The 19811-nt window shown below is 40.1% G+C and overlaps 6 protein-coding genes across 6 annotated transcripts; 2 read left to right on the top strand and 4 right to left on the bottom strand.

Annotated features, from left to right (window-relative positions):
* The first annotated feature begins 1662 nt into the window (after nucleotides 1–1662).
* Nucleotides 1663–2199, top strand: LOC111830421 (kininogen-1). The gene has a single exon (XM_023782214.1). It carries the CDS (start codon nucleotides 1702–1704, stop codon nucleotides 2197–2199), a length of 498 nt encoding a protein of 165 aa, XP_023637982.1. The 5' UTR covers nucleotides 1663–1701.
* A 625-nt stretch (nucleotides 2200–2824) lies between these two features.
* On the bottom strand, nucleotides 2825–4387 carry LOC17886461 (protein WHAT'S THIS FACTOR 1 homolog). Its single transcript, XM_006291183.2, has one exon. It carries the CDS (start codon nucleotides 4270–4272, stop codon nucleotides 3061–3063), a length of 1212 nt encoding a protein of 403 aa, XP_006291245.1. The 5' UTR covers nucleotides 4273–4387; the 3' UTR covers nucleotides 2825–3060.
* A 223-nt stretch (nucleotides 4388–4610) lies between these two features.
* On the bottom strand, nucleotides 4611–4936 carry LOC111830420. The gene has a single exon (XM_023782213.1). The coding sequence runs from the start codon at nucleotides 4876–4878 to the stop codon at nucleotides 4726–4728; it is 153 nt and encodes a 50-aa protein (XP_023637981.1). The 5' UTR covers nucleotides 4879–4936; the 3' UTR covers nucleotides 4611–4725.
* Nucleotides 4937–6417: 1481 nt separating this feature from the next.
* Nucleotides 6418–8008, bottom strand: LOC17886090 (probable glutathione peroxidase 5). Its single transcript, XM_006291866.2, has 6 exons — nucleotides 7715–8008; nucleotides 7539–7615; nucleotides 7388–7449; nucleotides 7127–7245; nucleotides 6829–6996; nucleotides 6418–6711 (listed from the first exon to the last, which is right to left on the bottom strand). The coding sequence occupies exons 1-6, from the start codon at nucleotides 7781–7783 to the stop codon at nucleotides 6676–6678; spliced, it is 531 nt and encodes a 176-aa protein (XP_006291928.1). The 5' UTR covers nucleotides 7784–8008; the 3' UTR covers nucleotides 6418–6675.
* A 103-nt stretch (nucleotides 8009–8111) lies between these two features.
* Nucleotides 8112–16097, bottom strand: LOC17885476 (protein HUA2-LIKE 3). The gene is made up of 12 exons (XM_006292974.2): nucleotides 16004–16097; nucleotides 15543–15884; nucleotides 14985–15061; nucleotides 11922–13985; nucleotides 11073–11499; nucleotides 10504–10612; nucleotides 10302–10414; nucleotides 10049–10233; nucleotides 9561–9972; nucleotides 9123–9468; nucleotides 8818–8997; nucleotides 8112–8526 (listed from the first exon to the last, which is right to left on the bottom strand). The coding sequence occupies exons 2-12, from the start codon at nucleotides 15663–15665 to the stop codon at nucleotides 8501–8503; spliced, it is 4062 nt and encodes a 1353-aa protein (XP_006293036.1). The 5' UTR covers nucleotides 15666–15884; nucleotides 16004–16097; the 3' UTR covers nucleotides 8112–8500.
* Nucleotides 16098–16732: 635 nt separating this feature from the next.
* On the top strand, nucleotides 16733–19449 carry LOC17884974 (EID1-like F-box protein 3). The gene is made up of 3 exons (XM_006293010.2): nucleotides 16733–16742; nucleotides 16859–18385; nucleotides 18478–19449. Exons 1-2 carry the CDS (start codon nucleotides 16733–16735, stop codon nucleotides 17701–17703), a joined length of 855 nt encoding a protein of 284 aa, XP_006293072.2. The 3' UTR covers nucleotides 17704–18385; nucleotides 18478–19449.
* Nucleotides 19450–19811: the final 362 nt, after the last annotated feature.

Below are 19811 nucleotides of genomic sequence, written 5' to 3'. Positions count from 1 at the left end.
CGTACGCCTCCGTGTGCAATTAGCGTCTCTCAATCCTATTTTACTACTGTCCTCCTCTCTCCTCATTTTCAACCTTGTATGGATCTTATTATTACTTTTGGTATATTAAAAAAAAAACATACTCTAGATGTGATTAATGTGGTTTTGACAACAGATTATGAAACTAGAAAGAAGATATGCAAAATATGACCCCTAAATAAAACAATAGATATGGAACAAAGTACAAGAAGACAAATAACAACTTGCACCAACTACATTCCAAAAAAAATAAAAAATAAAAAAAGTTCGAGTAAAAGAATCACATCTTTTTGAGTTAATGCTCTTACAAATTTAAATTCTATCTATACTGGTTTGGTTTGGTCCCATCAATGCGACTTTTTTTTTTCAATATATAACAAAAAAAAAAAAAGTAAGATTCCATGAATCTCCTCCATCCTCCTTTGTTTAATTCTAGCTACTATTTTAATATCATCATCATCTCTTAGTTTCTTTTTTTGTTTGTTAGGATTATATTTTACTTTAGTCAATTGAAACTGTACTACATAGAATAGTTTTTGCCTGTTATTTGCTGTGAGTTGAAGTTAGTGTCCCAGAAAGTTTTTGCATGTTATTTGCTTGCTGGATGAGCTAGAGGAACTAGTAAGACTAATAGCTTACGGTGTAGTGTAAAGATGAGTATTTAGCTCTGTACTAGCTGACTCCGGGGAATGGACTTGGTAGGGAGAGCTCGCACCGTTTGCAGAATTTAGTTTGTGAGGTTTCATTCTAGGAAAGCTCATGAATGTGGTTAGATGAGCCACTCTCACATGATGCCGGGGACGTATGTGATCGAGAACTCTGTAAATTTCGCCGTTGACGGCTTAGTCTTGAACCTCCATTGAAAGGCTTCTAGTGCGTCTTTTGTTTGAGGATTGTGGCTTCTTCAATCTGTTCTCACTCTTCGTCTTCAGCTTGGCACTCCTGAAGAACACCTTTATCGTTATCACTTCGTCAAACTCCTCGTGTCTATGTTGAGTGGACGGACTGAGATCATTTTTATGAATTATGCTTTCATGTTTTTATCTTTTTTGCCATGGGACCATTTTTATAGGATTATAATCTATGATTGTAAAACCTAAATATTTTCATTTTTAATGAAATATTTACATTTTTAGCAAAAAAAAAAAAAAGAATAATGGATTCATTTATATTATGTCAACGAAACGATCACGATAGTAGTTAGTAGCTTACTCCAAAGTCCCCCATCCATCGGCCGTTTACTAAACGGGCCTGAAACAAACTTAGAAAATTTTGATCTATAATGGGCCTGAAACAAACTTAGAAAATTTTGATCTATAATGGGCCTACAATTATCTCAATGCTTTTGCAAATGGAATTACGAACTAGCGCGCGCAGAGCAGGGGTGATGTTCCACGTCAATGGTCTGCTCTGGTTGACTTTTGACTATTGTAATTCAGAACAACGTACTGAATTAAACTAAAACGGCGTTGACTTAAATTAGAAAAACCTTTTAATTTAATTATGACAACTAAAAGAAGAAGATATAACAAAGAGGGGAAGGTCTCGAAGACATGGCAGCAATACATATAGAGTTTAAGGAAAGGAAAGAGAATCAGCGAATGAGTCTGCCTCCACAGACGAAAGTGACGATGCAGGACTCATCCACAAACACTGTATAGTTATGAATTGGTTTTGCTAGCAATGGCGGAAGCCGAACCAGAAGGTCGCACACGCACTCGTTGTCCATTTGCTTCAACCACTTGCAGCACTCTTGTTGTGCATATGTCTCTGCTCTGTGTCTATGATGGTGGTGGTGGTGGTGGCGGCGGTGGCGCCGGCGGTGTCGATCGTGGCTGTTTTCGTCGTTGTTGTGGTGGTCCCCGTCATGTTCATGGTCGTGATCGTGGTCATTGTGATCACGGTCATGGTCATGTTCATTGTCATGGTTACGGTCATGGTCATCGTGATTGTGATCACGGTCATGGTCGTGGTCATCATCATGGTCGTGATCGTGGTCATCGTCATCATCATGGTCGTGATCGTGGTCGTCATCGTCATGATCGTGGTCGTGGTCATCGTCATCATCGTGGTCGTCGTCATGGTCATGGTCGTGGTCATGATCATGGTCATGGTCATGGTCACGGTCGTGGTGGTCATGGTCAGGAGGCGGGGGAGCGATGGGAGGAGGAGGTGGGGTAATGGGGGCAGGTGGCGGGACCGTGTTCATTGGGAGACGCGAGCAGGCGTAGTTAGCCAGGGCGTATTGAGATGCGCATAGTGGACGTGGTGGTGGGATCTGTATGACTCTCTGGCCTCGTGTGAGAGAGGAGAGAGCGAGAACCAGAGTAGCTGCAAGAAAAAGTGTATCCATGGAGAGAGTGTGTGAAGAGAGAGATCTTAGGTGTGTCTCTTTATATATAATTCAAAGTCTAAGCAAGGCACAAAGATGGTTGCAGAAGGATTTTAGGTGATATTGAGTTATCCATTTCATTTGCGTGACCTTGGTGTTAGGTTGCCTGTAGAGCTTTCTTTCAGGAGAGTGTTTCACTTTGGTACAACAACAGAACCTGTTCCATATTACACTACCAATTAATTTACTAAACTACAATTAATTGCTGCAACTCCATATGCGTGACGAAAGAAATGTAATGTAAAACTTGGATTGCTCAAAAGAAAACACATGCTCATCTGAAGAAGATAAACGATTTTAACTGTTGAATGTTGATATAACCTAATCTCTAAGATGATTCTTGATTAAGATCCGAAAAGATGATATATACTCAAAACCAGTCTATCCACCAATCTCTCAAAACAAAGACCGGTATGTGAATATGTATCATATTTGGTGGTCACTGAAACCGTTCTAACTGCGATCCACTCCTTGAGAGGGAGAGGAAACAAGCGATTGAATTCAAGACTGCGATTGAAACAGACGAATAACACTGATTTCTTTGCTCTAAATAACCAAAACTGACAAAGTTGATCATCCAACCTAACGGCCAAGAAGTAAGGCTAGATATAAAGGAAAAACAGAGGACAGCCCAGAGGGTTGAATGTTAGCTAGTCACAGAGACGCTCTATGGGCTCATTGCTTTCCGCTGCTAACAACAAGTCCCTATCTTTCTGAACTTGTTCCCTGTGTTGTTTCAGTCTATCTTTCCTTTCTTGCCATCCATCCTCCAATAACCTCAGGAACTTGTCCTTAATAGCAAGCAAAGGATCTCTATCAACAAGCTCATCGTCTTTATAAGCTTCTCTCAACACAGCAGTCTTGATCCCTCCTTTAAGTGACAAGTAGAAAATACCTGAATGGCGAGTGAAAACAGTCGAGAAGGCGTTTGAAAACCTGAATTCATCGCAGAACTTGCCAAGTGTAGGGACAGGGACCCTCTTCAGAAGAGACAGAGAGAGCAGTTCGTGGACAACACCAACAGTTCGTTTCTCCATTTCCTTGGAGGCTTGGTCTAAATGAGACACATCTTCGTATGGTGAAATGTAGTCTTGCTCTAACCAGTCCCTAGTCCACTCTCTCATCTCCTTCCTAAGGAAAAACCCGGACGGCAGCTTCACATTGAAATTGGGTCGAACCCGGACACCGGTTTTAAGGGTCTCGTCTTGTGCTCTCAGCTGAATCGTGGATTTGGCGAGATCAGGGTTCCAAGAGACGAGCTCGAGAAAGGACTTACCTTGTTCAGGTGAACCAATTAGCCTGAAATAATTAGGGTACTTAGGAACCAGTTTCACCAGAAAATCATTGGGGAATCCAAAATCTCGCTTGACATGAACAAGCTTATCCGCACAGATAACATGATCTTTGGCCATCATCAGCAATCTGCAGAGCTTGGAAACGAGCAAGGGCTCATTCTCCGCGTAAATCCTCTCTTCATCGACGAGGAAAGCCCTGAGACGAGGCGTGGGGCGGATGAACTGAACGGGCTCCGACTTGGGTTTGATCCGGTCGTAGTAAATCTCGAACAGACAAGGGTTCATATCAACGAAGCTCTTAGCTTTGAAAGTGAGGCGTAACCTCTCGCGGCGTTTCTCAAGGTATCTGAGAGGAATGACCTGACCAGGTTCGTTCAGCACTTCTTTCACCACCCGAGCACACTGCTTGTAACGCTTGTCTTTCTCGATTGCTTCGTCTAGCCTCGTGTCTTTCTTCCATACCACTTTCAAGCTCGAGATCCATCTTGTTTGACGCCCTATACTACCTTCCTCGGCTTTTTTCAGGGATTTCACGATTTCGTATAAAGAAATCCTTGTCAACACCATTCCTGATTCCGATTTCAGCCAAACAAAATTAGGGTTCTTCAGGTACTGAAACTCAGATGGACTTTAAACAAACCCCGGAAAACTCACGCGCGACAAAAGGAAGTTCCCACCACGCGCCTCATTCTTGTACATACATACATACATATTGGGATTTACGATCGAAGAAGATCTTCAACTTATATAATTTTTATACACAGCTAAAATTTGTTCTTACTAACATTTTTTATATATATATTACAAAACACTAACTACCGAACGAAAGTCAACAACTAAATGATGGTACGTACGTAGATTACGATCACAATACACATTACAGTATATTAATTAATTGAACCGTTTCAACAATTTACAGTTAGTTTGGAATAAGTGCACTAATTACAGATAAGCGCTCAAAGAAGCTATAAGATAGATAGGAATTGGTCAAGGAGCAGAGATTGATGATCGTGGCATGGATCAATCATGGGAGGAGAGAAGAAAGACAGCACATTTCCAGATGATGTAAAGACGAGCTCTTTGCTCTTTTATCTGCTTCGAACATCTTTCCCATGTCCTAACCTTGCCTACGCTACTACTCATGCATCTCAACACAACTCTCTCTGCAGCCATTTTGATCTTACTAGCTAGCTTCAAAGTAAAATAAAACTATTTGTGCTACTTCTTTCTCTTTTTTGTGCGTGTGTAGGTTTTGGCTGCTGGATAGATAGATTGCTTATATAGTACGTAGTACACATATTGCTGACTCGAACCCGATTCAAATAATTTGCCGGCAGATACTGTTAAGAGATAATTTGGTAGATAATATGATCATGCACATATACGAATTATAAAGATTACATTATTGAGTTGAATGAATTATATATGGAGATCGAGGACCTACATGTTTCTTTCTAAGTGTGAAGAAAAAGGCAATGATGCTTTAACCCGTTAGCTTCGCTTTTAAACTAAAAATCTTTTGTTTAGTATCTTTCACTGATTAAATGTTCAAACACACAATTTGGTATGGACCTTTTTCATTTGATTTTTTTTTTTTTTTGAACAATTCTTATCAGTTTTCAAATTTGATTTTGCGGTGAGGATATTGTCTGAACAGAAAATTTCTGTTCATGCACACATGAGGCGTAGTGATGGAGCTGGTGGGGGGGGGGGGTTATGTCTTGATGTGTTGGTTGGGAATGTGATGATGATTAACTATCTAATTTGGTTGTTACGACTTACGAGATGTGATTAACTTAATCATCTTCTTAATTAGTTATGGATTTGTTTAGAATGATAAGGTCGTTCAGTCCACCGCATCACTCGTTTAATGTGTCCTTTCACAATAAGCTTTCCATTTGAACCTTAGGGTATCAGTTATACTAAACAAAAAGGGTAGGTTTAGTTTCTAAATTCAGTTTTGTTAAAGAAGAAAAGTTTTTTTGAAAAAAAGAAAAAAGAAAGAAGAAGAAGAAGAAAAGTTTTTCACTATGCATCAACTAAAATAACGAAATGGCTACACTAAGGCTCATGAAGGTATCAAGTGTATGTTCGATTCGGATAAACGAAATTAATCCGAGAACTAAGTAGTAGAAAAACCAAAGAATAGCTACAAAACCCGAAAATTCATTATTTGCAGAAAATAAAAAAAATGTGGAGACGACATATCTTTAGTTACGATGACTAATTATTGATTTTATGGGATAGGTAGGTCGATTGATCACAAAATAAACACATCAAAATGATTAATGTGAATGATCGATATGTTGATCGATTAATCAATCAAAACAAAAAGCAAAAGAAACTGATTTGACAAGTAAGAAGAAGGATGAATGCACCAAAGAGTGGTCGGTCAAGCTCTCTCCTGCACGTACTCTCTCTTTCTTTAATTGTCTGCCACGTCTATCTCTATCGTTGTTCACAAAACAGAGCACGTGAGAATGATACGCCAATTACAACTGATACATTACCGATGGAAAAAGTTCTCACTTAAACACATGAGACATATATAAGTATTATCTGAACCATAAAGAAAAGAAAAAAAATAAAACAGACGAGCTCTAACAAATTCGAAGTTTAGAGTTTAGAAGTACTACGACAAAGCTATATTGATGTGCTTTTGAGTGAAAAACTGAGAATCATTAGTGTTTTGTTAACTTGCTGGTTGTTAAATTATCTTTAACACTTGCATATAATCTTGTTTATCTGTTGGGTGGTTTACATATTTGTACGTCCTGATATATTTACTGGAGACAGCTTTGAACAAATTTCTACATAAGAGATGAGTCATTTACACAAAAGATGAATACTATGCCCAGAAGAAGGAAGGTCCCCTAGGCCAATATTGAAATGCGAAAACTTTTATGCATCCCTAGAGAGATAAAGGTCTTCTTCCAAAGCAGTCCAAAAGCCTCTTGTGTGTTCAAAGGTTCATAATTCTTGTGCAAGGGCTTTCTCGATGTCATTCTGTTTTGCAGAATAATAAAAAAAAAAAAAAGAGAACATCAAAGTAAGCACGTACGGTGGAAAAAGTGATGATATAATACAAGAGATATATTAGGAAGGGATGTAAAAGAGAGAGACCTGGATGGAGAGAGGTGAAACAGTTGGGCCATAACGATCAATGACTTGACCATCTTTGGCGACCAAGAACTTGGTGAAGTTCCATTTGATCCGAGATCCAAGAAAAGTGGGTTTCTTGGATTTCAGGAATTTGTAGATCGGTGCTGCGTTTTGTCCATTAACACGCACCTACATAAACACAGGTTACAAAAGCCATGTTAAAGATGACGAGTGTTACAGATGATTATGAAGAGAAGAAGTGTGTTATATTGTCAAGCAAGTAAATTGTTGTTAAGCACAAAGAGAAAAAAGAAGAGACCTTTTGGAAAACAGGGTATTCGGCCTTAAACCTAGTACAAGCAAATTGATGAGCCTCTTGGCTGGTGCCAGGCTCTTGGTATAGAAACTGATTGCAAGGAAACGCCAAGATCACGAACCCTGTCACCATTCTACACTTTTTTCAGTTTTTTTTTTCCTTTTTCTTTTAATAAAAAAAGTCCCAAGATGTAGCTAGCGCCCTAAATTTCACATTAACAACCAATGATGAAACAAGGAAGCCAGAAAGAAAAAAAACTGTGACCTTGATCTTTATATTTCCGGTAAAGTTCCGTGAGCTGGGTGTAATTGGATTCGGTGAGTCCGCTGTTCCCAAATAAATACATAAAAATTAGAACCAAAAACAAAAGGAAAGGAAAAAGAGAGAGAACACAAACCCATTGGAAGAGACAGACCATTTAGAAGCCACATTGACGACGAGAAGCACTTTCCCTTCATACACGCTTAGGTCAGCGTCCTTGCCAGAGCTATCCTAATTTCCGACCAACCCAATCAAACCCCAAAGCATAAATAAAAGAAATCAAGAAAACGATACACGATTGGAGAAAAAAGGAAGGAAGGAAAAAAAAACCTTGACGGTGAATTGATGGATGGATTTCTCGGACACTGACGACGACGATGATGATAGAGAAGCACCCATCTATCTCGTATCTTTGCACAAGATGAGGGATGAATTGATCGATTATACTTTTTTTCATTCAATTCAGTTCATTCGTTTAACCCTTCCCTGTAAAATCCCACTCCTTCATTATATGAGCTGTTATTACAAGTCACGCACCTTTTGTTTGTTTGTTTTTTTCTTCCTGTATCCAACCTGTTTGCTATTTTATTTTAATTAAGAGGAACCTTCCTGTGTCTCTTTCATTCATTTTCTTATCTCACTCTACATTTTTAAACCTATTATATTAAGCCAATACATTTCACCACTTTAAATAAGTTCTAGCTTCTTCGTTTTACTTCCCACCATAAAACGTTTACTTAGTGTTATTGCCACTCAAAAAGCAAAAATAGAATAAAATAATTTGTTTACAAAATTAAATGCCTAATTCAGTGTCAGTGTACTACTACTAACTCATTTTTTTTTTCTTTCTTTCTCAGATCTCTACAACAAATGGCTTTTAGCCTTTTACCATCTTTTCATGGACTGTTTTTTGGGCATTCCTCATGCTTGCTGTTTTGGTCACATATGTACACTCCTCTTTTCTTTTTTTTCTTTTTTTCTTTTTTTGTATATTAACATCTCTCCAACTGGCCAAGTTCGATCCACACACCTAAACTTGTTGCTCTCTATTTCTTCCATCACTATCTCACATGTCTGTAACTTAAGAGCAGACATCGGTTTCCGTATTCTCCATATTCACCTTTCATGCCACGTGCCTGGATCTGCATACCCACAAACACACTCAACTTTATTTTTTCTTTTCAATTTACGAGCAATAGGATATGGTTTGTTTACTTCTGGACAAGTAAAACATCCTCAAATGTCAAAGACCTAAGATGCAGTCCTAGTTCAAAGGAAATGGCTCATCATACGGCTGGTTAAATACATCATCACGAACTAATAAGGATCAGTTTTTCTAACCCTAGGATACAATTACAGTTTTGAAATGGCTGATTCAGTTTGTGGAAGAGTAAAGAATGAGTCCACTGAACAAACATGAGTTTCCATATTACCTCTCATTCCTACTGGAACCGGACCATCAGATTGCGGCTTAAAGTGAAAAGAATGTCTACTGTTATATGCACGCGGAGAATGGCTCCACCTATTGTTCTGAAACCTTCCAGAGTCACGGTGATGGCCACTGTATGAGCTTGACTGATAAGGGCCTTTGTATCTGTCATGATATCGTGGGCCTGCAGTTTTAAAAACCATCCACGCCTATTAGCATGCATGAGCAAGTGCTTGTGTACGCTGATATTCATTCATATATGCCTATGCATGCATAAGAAAAATAAGAAAAAAGGTAAAAGCAATCCACCATGGGAAGAGGGCGGATGATATCTCCAATTGTCTCGATTCTCATATGGTGCAGGCCTCATTCTCTCATGATAATTCCTTTCGTCAAATTCCGGTGTGTAGTGAGATCTGTGAGGGTATGATTGACCATCTCTCCGCGACTTTATATGGTGATCTGGCTCTATATATGAATAATGATGTGATGGCGGAGGTGGGGGATGAGAAGATGGATAATGCCGATGCTGGAAATTCGAACTCTCCCCACGTGGCATACTTTTTGACAAAGATAAGCGGGAATTATAAGATGTTTCAGGACTTCCGAAATGCATTGGTGGGTTCATCCTTGGAGGACCGGCCTGATAATTTCCCTGGGATATTTATCAGAAATGAAGTTAGCAATCATGTCTCAATCATCACTATGTTTACCACAAAAGATTCTAAAAGAAGATAAAGGACGCACCTGCATGCTGTGATTTCTGTGGCTATCAAAGCTATTTGAGTAGGAATCAGACATTGCACACAGCGCATTCTGCAAAGAAGGAGCTGGTGGAGGTGACGAGGTAACATTCTGATGCGAAGTGCCAGAGACAGGCTGGCAATTTCTAGACTCTGTATTATCGGCTTGATCTGTGATCTCACTGGTTACAGCTTCCCAAGGTGGAGCAACGTCTTCCATTTCAAGCTCGCCGTCAACATCTTCCAGTATACGGGTATGCCTTTCCGTAATGGAGGGCGTAACATGTTCTTCAAGGCTTCTGGACTCATGTTCAGGGGTAACAGACTCAAAATCCCCCCCATCCGAGTCACTGCCTTCGTCTTCATCCTGAAGCATTGCAGGCATGCAGAATCCATGAAGCTGGAGAGTTGAATTACTGAAACACAAAGATAAAATTATGACACAGAGATAAAGAAATCAAGATCTCGAGACTGAATAGACCCAACTCTCACCTTCCATATTCATCCACCAGCATACCCTCCATATCTCTAACAGGGTCATCCAGTGCCCTTTCTGTTCGAGCAGAGCGCCGAGAATAGAGGCACGCAGGAACATTACTAATTATATCAAGTTCTCTTATATGGTGACGAACTATAGATTCAGGAAGGATCCGTCTTTCGAGCCAGACCCTCAAAACCTATATAAGAGCAGAAAGGGTGAGAGTTAATTTACGGAAAAGAAGATCTAAGTAGAATTATTGCATACCTTCAAGCACAGTTTTCGGTTTTCTTGTGTGGTAGCTCCAGCTGGGACAGCAGCAGCCAATAGGCGAGGCAGCATAGCTTGAATAGATGAAAGATAAACACCACCAGCATCACCTGAATAGAAAGGTAGTATTCACAATGTTAACTCGCCATTGATAACCTCAATGCTGCAACTAAGCAAAAACCTTACATAGGTAACTCACCATTTAGACCTTTGGAGCACTGAGCAATAGAATCCACAAGGAAAAATAAGTCCACCCTTCTTTGCAAATTTGACTCACTTTCTAAAGTATGAGCCAGAATTTCCATCGCCTAATTCAAGACATAGAGATTCTTAGAGCCTCATTAACAAAATAAGCCAAATATCTGCTAAATGTAGTGTTATATAAATCGCACAAAAACATAGCGCAAAAAAGTTCCTTTTCTCTTTAAGGTAGATAAGATAATAAAGCTTTACTTAGTCCTATGCTTGTCAAAGGTGACTGGATGCCTACAGCATCCTAAATTAGCCACATAAAACCATATACATAAGGGGGTTCTTTAATTCGTAGTAATACATAAAGTTGGTTTGAGTATTATGGTCACAGTTTGATTGACGCAATCAACTATCTGGATAATAGAGATAGGTTTTTTAAAAAGGGACAGATCCAGGTACTATAATTAACATATCTTTAAGAAAAAAGTTGTCTTCAATTGAATTCCACTTCTACATAACATGTGGAATCAAAAAAAATATAAGACAAAGATCACAAGCAGGGAGAAAGTCACATACCTTCGTCGACACACCAATTTTCGCTAAGTCCATAGCCAAGCGAGTTGCTCGGCCAATGGTCTCCTTTGTCCGCACCAATGAGCCAAGTGCGGTCTCAAAGGATTCAATAGTGCATTGCACATCAGAACTAATAAATTTCTTCACCTGAGTTGCACCAGTTTCAACTTTGCTTTCTTCTTTGACAGTGTCATCATTCAATGATTTCTTCTCACCAAACTGAGCATTGGTCATACTACAGCTGTTCTGCATAGCACTTGCACTTTCTGCGGTAAAAATATGGCATCCTGAGTTGCAATGCGGAGTACCCCTTGCAGGGGAGTCTGCAACATGAGCAGGAGATGAACTCAATTTTTCACGTGAAAGGTTCTCAGATACTGAGATAGGATTGCTGGCTGGCATCTGCTCCTTCTGCTTATCAACCTCACAACTGCCAATGCACAGGGAAATGCCATATTGTTAGTCAAAAAGCTTGACCAAGATAGTTTCTGAAGAAATTAAAACTAATTGATGATTGCTTAAACTCAATATGCCTATCCTCTACATAGATGTCCAGAACATGAGAAAATTAAATAGGAAGTAGGAACCGGAAATCTTTAATCGTAAAGGGAAATGCAAATTACAAACAAAGAAAGAAATAATAAGGAAATAGATATTTTTTTATTAATTTTCTAGTCATGTTCTATCTCAGTCATACTATGAGGACTCCATACATAAATATTCCAATGTGTTTAGAAGTTAAAGACCTGATTGTAATTTCAAAAGTTATCCTAATGAGGAAAAGCAATAAGAGAAACACCATACAAGTATCAGAAATTAGTATAGCAGTTAGAGACAAAACAGTAGACTCACCTCTTTTCCTGCTCTCTGTTCTCCAAAGCATCCTCACAGTGACTATACACAGTTTCATACTGAGGTCCCGCTTCTTCAACAATCATTTCACTTTCAGTAGCAGAGAGGGCTGGATTTTGTATCATGAGAGCTTGTTTCTCACTATCAAGGTCTTTACCCGGAGTTCCTTGGTTTTCTTTCAGCAGAATGTTTTCAGTCTCCTGCATATTCTCAGTCTCCTGAGTGGTTTCCATCTCTAGATTATTGACCACTGAACAGAACAATGGAGGAGGTTCTACATCTTGGGACTTAACAATCTGAGCCATACAGTAATCAAGTTTCTCACATTTCTTATTAAGAGAATCTCCATCAACGACCAATGTATGGTCAAAAGAATCACACTCCTGGCTTTGGTGTTGGTGAGGATATTGAGCAGGTGCCCCTGTTGTTGTCATATCCAAACTCGAGCATAAATTGGGGGACTTATTTGCAGATGAATCAACAGTATCAGGATTCAAAGGGGTTTCGTGTTTCTCACTTGGACGTGAGCATTGCACGTCAATAGAATCGGTCTCACTAGTAAGTATAAGACAGTTCCCGGTTTGTGATTCCTCAGAACATCCCTGAACTACATCAGGAACATGAGCTTTTACTTCTGCCAAACTGATAAGTTGATTAGATTGTCCTCGAGTTAGTTCATAATCTACTGTCATGGTAAACTCGTTCTCATGGAACTTCACAGCAGTTTTTCTATATCCTACAGTCGAAACACCAGCCCTAGACGGCGACACTATGTCAGAAGGCAACTCTATCAGAGAAGGCACTACATCAACCATAACACCTGGGAGCTTAGCAGACAACTCAACGCTGTTAAATTCTTCGGCTACAGAAGTATCATGACCAGAACCGATATCATTTTCATGATTCACCAAAGGGCTTGTCTGCATGGCTGTACTTATAAGAGTGCCTTTGGATGATCTATCTTCGAACCTTGAGGCATTGACCTTTTCATCAGCATAAAAAGCTTTACTCATTCGGACTCTGGCTCGCTTTACCAGAGGCAAATGTTCATCACCATTATCTTCACAGGGCCTCTCATTCAGCCTTTCATGAGAATTTTGAGATCTTTGGCAGCTATCACAACCATTGGCCCCAATACCTTCTACCTCAAATTTAGCAGGCGGGTCAATAAGGTCACTAGTTTCACGTTTTCTGGTGGGCTTCCTCTTCTTCCTCGTAACGACGGTGCTAATTTGGAAATCTAGCCCTTTGTTGAGCTCATGACCTCCTTTACAACCCTCACCAACAGCATCAGAGTGATCGACTATGGAACCAGAATCCACACCATTGCCTTCATTCCTACTATTATTGTCAGATTCAACTGTAGCAATTTCAGATGCGTTCTCCTCATCAGATCCATGCAAATTTAGAGCTGATGAAACCACATCATCTGATTCAGAATGACCTGACCTATGGATCCTCTTTCTCCTTCTGATAGCTCTGTCATCTATGCCATCAACACTCTGGCCACCATCACTGCATTGAAGCATAGACATTTCTAGTCTATCTGATTCCAACCTTGATGAGATTTTAGAGCGCTGAACTGGTAATGTTAAATTCTGCGGAGCACACTTTAGAGCTCGCACCCTTTCATTTCTTCTCCTTGAAGAATATGTAGCTATCTCACATAGATCTTTAGCTGCGGCGCTATCACAGGTTTCATTATGAGCTAGAGTGTTATGACGCAGGGCTAGCATTTGTTCAGCAGCTGAAGCATCCTCACTGAGAAGAGCCAACTCATCTCTATCATGACTAGAATTTGACTTTATTTGAGTGTCAAGTCTTGAATCAATTAGATTTTCGCAGGCCTGAGGCAGCTGTACAGTTTTCTCAGAACTCCCTTCAGTTGATTCTTCAGCAGATTTAGGATCACTAGCTTGGTTCTGCTGCTTCAGCTTCTCGAAACTCTCTGTGATCTCCTTGACGGCACGGACAAAATCTGACCCTTTGGCATGACGTTTTGTCAAAAGTGATTGCTTCTTCTCCTCAGTAAATGATTCAACATCAGCAGGATTGCAGAAAGCTCTGCAAATACACCAAAAAGTATTACTAACTGAATATGTAGCATAAAGAACATTCAACTGATCTAGAGGGAAAAGAAATAGGTGCAGTTAATTAATTAAATTTGAAAAGGCAGGCAGTTGTGCTAAAATACTCTCTTCATAACAGTTTTACATCAGTATTCACTTAACCATGGGAATGGAAGATGCAACAAAAAGAACATTCACTAAATGTTGATGCTAATCTGCAAAGTAGATGATTAAACAGTTTTCAGAGTTTTCAACATACAAAATAAACAAAGGGCATTAAGCAAGGTAAATTGTAACAAAAGTCAACATCCAGTAGATGTGAAAACTCAACCAAAAACTGCTAAATATAAGTTCAACAAGGAGTACTGTAGCCAACTATCTGGAAAGAAGAAAATTGCTAAACTCAAGTGAACCAGAAGCCTGCAACGGGAATGATTCAGATTCTGATTCTGAACAAAGTAAAATTAGAGTTTGGTAGTGTCTGTTAGAGAACATACATCACATCAAATGTATCTTCCCCAAACAAGACAAGTTAAAAATTTATGTCTATAACCACGGTACCAGCTTCTACAATTCATCACCTCAAATGACCCTCATAAGTCATAATCAAATAAACTAATCTACCAGGAACGATTCTGAATCTAAACCACGGAAAACTAGAGTTTAGTAGTGTCTGTTAGAGAACATATCTCACATCAAACTTATCTTGCCAGGACAAGACAAGTTAAAAATTATGGTCATAACCAAGGTACCATCAGTTTCTACGTCCTAATCTAGTGAGACAAAACCAAGGTTTATCTCCTCATATGAGAATCATAGTAAAATAAATCAATCTACTCAAATGTGGACGAAAAAATTGAATGGCCTTAAATAAGTGTAGAATGACGAACAGGAACTCGGACTGAAAATGTTAGCATTTGCCAAATAAGGGAAGTATAACCAGAAAGTAAAATAAAATATACGAGAGGGTGATAGTAAGGGCCTGCAAACTTACATCTGTTGTGTGCCAAAAAAGTGAACCAATACTTTCTTCCAGTCAGCTGAGTAGCCCCATTTTTCCGGTTCACTAACCTGAAATTACTTCCACACATAAGCAGACAGCCAGTGATCAAAAAGAAAAAATCGATCATGACTTGAAAGTGACGAATGGGATATCACTCGCAATAATCGTAGTATGACAAAAAAAAAACTTAAGAAGATGTAAGATTTATAAAATCATATAAAGTTGCTAAAAGAACATCTCAAATTGGTGGCGAATACTAACAACTAGAAAAATTGAACACGGGTGTTCCTGTAAGCTGTAAAAAACTAGCCAACCTCCGTGGAAGATATCCATATCCCTTAGGCAGTCCCTAATCGACATAAACATCAACCTAGAAAAGATCTTTCAACTTAATTATATGCAGAAGCAGAACAGGGCGATATGCACAGACATGCAACTTCAACCCCTAAATGTAGAGCGATTCCTACAGCCATCTCATGAAATCTCATGAAACTAATGAGCAATTATTGTAGAACCAAAGAGAAAATGCAAAGGCAAAGATGCACATACCGCTGCAGGCCAAGCAGGAAATCCTTTGACTTTGGCAAGCACGAGATCGCCAACCTTCCAATCCCGGCGAGTGGATGCAGCTGCCGCAGCCTTACCACCGCCTTTCTTGCGGCTCGGAGCCATCGGATTTCAGAAAAACAACGAGCACCAAAAGAGGATTAAAAAAAAAAGGGTAAGGATTATCTAACTCTCGAAGTTAAGCCAGAATCGCAGGCGAAAATTAGGAGCTCGGGAGTGCCTAGGGTTCTCGGTGACAGATTCAGCTACAGGATTCGCAGGCATTGAAAAATCCCCAACCCAATCGACGGATGTACGCACGCAAGATCAATGGTCTCGTAAACCCTAATTGAGACGAGCGAAAGAGAGAAGATTGATGTAAGATTATATCGGTTTTGTGGAAGAGAAATATTCACACACGGAATCACAAGGGAGAACCAACAAACAAACAAAAAAATAAAAACCTGTTTGATTGGCTCGAGCTCGACTAGTTTTGTTAATCGTTCGGCCGGTGTAGGGTTTGCAAGTTTCCATATGCGATGTCTAATATGCGCCATACACCCACGCGTAGGTTAATTTTATTTCTTTTATTTTAGTTCTGCTGGGACTTGAAAAAGTTTACAAAGAGCGAATCTGGTTCGTTGTTTTGTACGCCGATGAGAGTTAAAATTCAAGTCCATGTCTTCTAAGCCCATTCTATTTGAAAAGGAATATACAGGCTAAATAAGGCCCAAATTGTTTAGCCCATTAATGGCTCAACTTCGTTATCTAATTTTATTTTTGTTGAGGTCAAAAACCATCGTTATCTAATCTATGTAACATTTTCTGAAAAGTTGTCATATGCTGCTGCATCTTATTGGAAAAGTTAAAGGAATAAACCCATCAGTTTCCAATCTTGAAACTCCACCACGAGTTTTTTTTACCATTTCGAAAGCAAACAAAGTCTTCTTGTTGGACGGATCTTTTCTTTGGGAGGAGTAAGGAGTTCTTCTTGCTTTTCATTCGACTGCTTTACTTCAAAAGATTACTTCATAGTACGTACATCCACATTTGGTTTGGAACTGCCACGTTTCTCCACAGCAAAATAAAACGCGGGCTGGAGACACGTGTCTTTTTTTTCTTTTTCTATTTTGATACAAACCGAGACGTCAGTTATATCCGGATTCTCTGTTGCGACGTATACGCAATCACCTATGGACACGCGTCCAACTAACCAATAAGATATTGACACGGTTTAGTGGTTGGAGCAACATGGATCTATTATTCTGGCATAAAGCCACGTGTGCCATTCTCGAGCTACGGATATATAAATAAGTGAGACCATGACGCGCGTGGTAGACAGCAAAAACTCAATGCTTCTATTCTAGAGGGAAGATTCTCCGTCGTCCAGATGAACACCAATAAATGGCTCAGATTTAACCAACCGAGTCGATTGCCCAGCTTCGGTGAGTCATGTATAGAGAACGAGCGAGTCCTGGTGCTAGTCTTCGAATCTATTAGCTGGGACATCCACACGCTATGCGCAGTCGCCTCACTTAGCCGCAGATTTTGTGCTATCGCCAGACGAATTTTGTGGCGGCGGCTATGCGTGAACCGTGCGCCGGGCATGGTGGCGGCATTGTCCGGCGCTGATCCCACCGGGCGAATCGACGGCGGATGGCACGCGTTAGCAAAACTCATGTTCTTCTGCGGCGGCGGCGAGTCGACTCGGTATTTTAATCTGAGTCAGCCGTCGTTGGGTCACTTCGCATGCGAATCCAGATTCTCCAAGACCTCCGGCAGATTCTTCCTACCGAAGAATTGCCGCCGTGATCTCTTATACATGAGCGATCCGTGCGAGCATCACGCGGTGGGTGGAGATGAGCACTTGGGGGTGTTCAGAGGGGTATTTCGGGAATTCATGAGGTCAAAGACGAGAGAGTGTCTCGTGAGAAGACAAGCGGCGCTGGAGGAGAAGGTTAGGTGCCCGTATTGCGGAGGGCGCGTGTGGAGCATGACCGCGGCGCGCCTGGTTCCAAAGAGCGCGGCGCGGCGGCTGGGATCACGCGACAGTGGGTTAGAGTTCTTTGTGTGCGTGAACGGTCACTTGCACGGCACCTGCTGGCTCATTCCGCTTTCATCGGAGGAAGAAGACGACGACAACAGTGACGGCAGTGTGATCTAATCCAATGGTGGTGAAATTAGGTCTCTTTGGGATCATTGCAAACCAAACCACAAGAGGAGTTCTCTCATCTAAGATTCTCCTATGACATGTGGAGCTCACTAGTTGCAGGATGGTGTGAAGATCTTTTAGCATATAAGTTGCCAAGTACGACGAACAGCCTAAGCTTATTACCCGAATCATTCGGCTGGTTTAGATTATTTTGGTACACTACACCAGTGATAGAATGATTTTGTATTGTATCTGATGTTTCAACTGTTGAAATGCTGGCCATTAGTTTGGTGAAGGTTCAAACAAATCGAAAACAATAACATTGGTCCGCTCTGTTTCTTTGACCAACAACGGCCATATGTTTCATTCAAACAAGAATCATGAGTTGCATGTTTCTGTACACTAAATTTCATAATCATCCGCTGTCATATAATACAGATTTTTTCATACTATTCCCCTAAAACTCTCCCAAAATTTCTGTTTCTAATTAAGTGGCTCCCCATTGAGTTGTTACTTGCTTTTGTTCTCAGAGGTAGGTAGGCCTCAAGGTCTTTCTTTTATTTCTAGTTTTCTTTGAATTGCTTAGGTTTTCTGTTTGGTCAATGCTATTATTGTCTACAGATGCTTGGAGTAAGACGCACTGAGTCTGAGCACCTCCTCCCAATTGGGTATATCGGTTACAATTGTTTGTGAGGTATCTCTTTTATCTGTCAGCTCTCCAGAATCTTATTGTACATCAAAATACGTTTTACATCTCATTTGTGTTGTTACTTACCATTTTAACAGGATATTAAGGACAGTATCGGGGTTTTCAGGATTCAAGAGCCCGAGAAAGGACCTTTCTTTGTCTCACCTATACCTCTCGATAAAATCATCTCTTCACTGGGAATATGGTCAAGGTTGTTTCTCTTCTCAGTATGACTATTCTCTTCCTCGAATTCTGAGATTAGTCAAAAAAGATCTTTTTGGCAGGAGGTTCAAATATGCCTTCGTTGGTTTAACTGTTGTTGGTGTGATTCTTATTTCAAAAGCTTGTGATTGAGTATATTCTTGAGAGAAGGAGGAGACGATTGTTACGGAAAAGGTACGTCGGATATTAACCAAAGTCATAGACTTGCAAATAAATGGTCATTCCAAAGTAAGTGTCCAGCTATTTGTTGCAGAGCTGCTGATGCAGCTGCTAAGAGAGCTGGACTAGCTAGTAACTAGAGGTAGTATAGTATCCCATTAGAGTTTGCAGTAACATGAGAATCCTTTTTCTGCATACGCTTGTAATTGCTCTACTTACAAAAATGTAACACCAGGATTTGAAATTTAACAAGAGAGGAGCTCAGATAGTACAAGCAGAGATGACAATGTACTTGATCTCTGTTTGATCTGCCTTGATGCCGCTTTTGCTAAGTAAGAACGTTGTTCCTCTTTTAAAACTCATGAGCCCTCTCACTGATGGGACATCATAGCTTTTGAATATTCTTTTGTTTGGTTTGCACTTGTGTAGGTGTGGTCATATGTGCTGCTGCTTAACATGCTCCTTGCACGTAAAGACCTGTCCTCTTTGCCGTAGACCAATAGAACAAGTTTTGAAGATATACAGCCTTTGAAGACAAAACTAAAATTCTCGCCTTTTGAAGACATTGGGACTCTATCCTTCCGATCTACTAAACAATCATTGAGCTTTGTCTGTAAAGCCTTGTACTTTGATTATAACCTTGTTCGCATTGATGCAAAAGCTAATGGAAAGTGACCTAATTACCGAAATCCCAAATGAAATTTCAATATTTGAAAGAGCAAAAATGAATCTTTGAAAGAGCAAAAATGAAATGAAATCAGCTTTGTTGATTCCGCGAAGCATCTTGTATTGAAAAATTATACGTTTCTTTCCCACCGTAACCAGTAACCTCATTGATGACTGAAATTTCTACTGAAACAGTGTTTGCATTCACCATTTTTAAGGGGAAGCGTCCATCAAGATAGCTTACTATCTGGGTTCTTGAGAGTCGCCGATGCGTTGCACTACAGCACGGGCCTGGCTTACCCCCCATCAAACCAATAGTCCAATTCTTGAAGTTAATCACTCGTGTGTGGAGCTTCTTCTGCAAGGTCGTTCACTGTCATTCACT

The sequence above is a fragment of the Capsella rubella genome, unplaced genomic scaffold (genome assembly GCF_000375325.1).
Source record: "Capsella rubella cultivar Monte Gargano unplaced genomic scaffold, Caprub1_0 scaffold_5, whole genome shotgun sequence".
NCBI lineage: Eukaryota > Viridiplantae > Streptophyta > Magnoliopsida > Brassicales > Brassicaceae > Capsella > Capsella rubella.
Note: the sequence above shows the minus strand (reverse complement) of the source record. Positions and strands in the feature narration are given on the sequence as shown.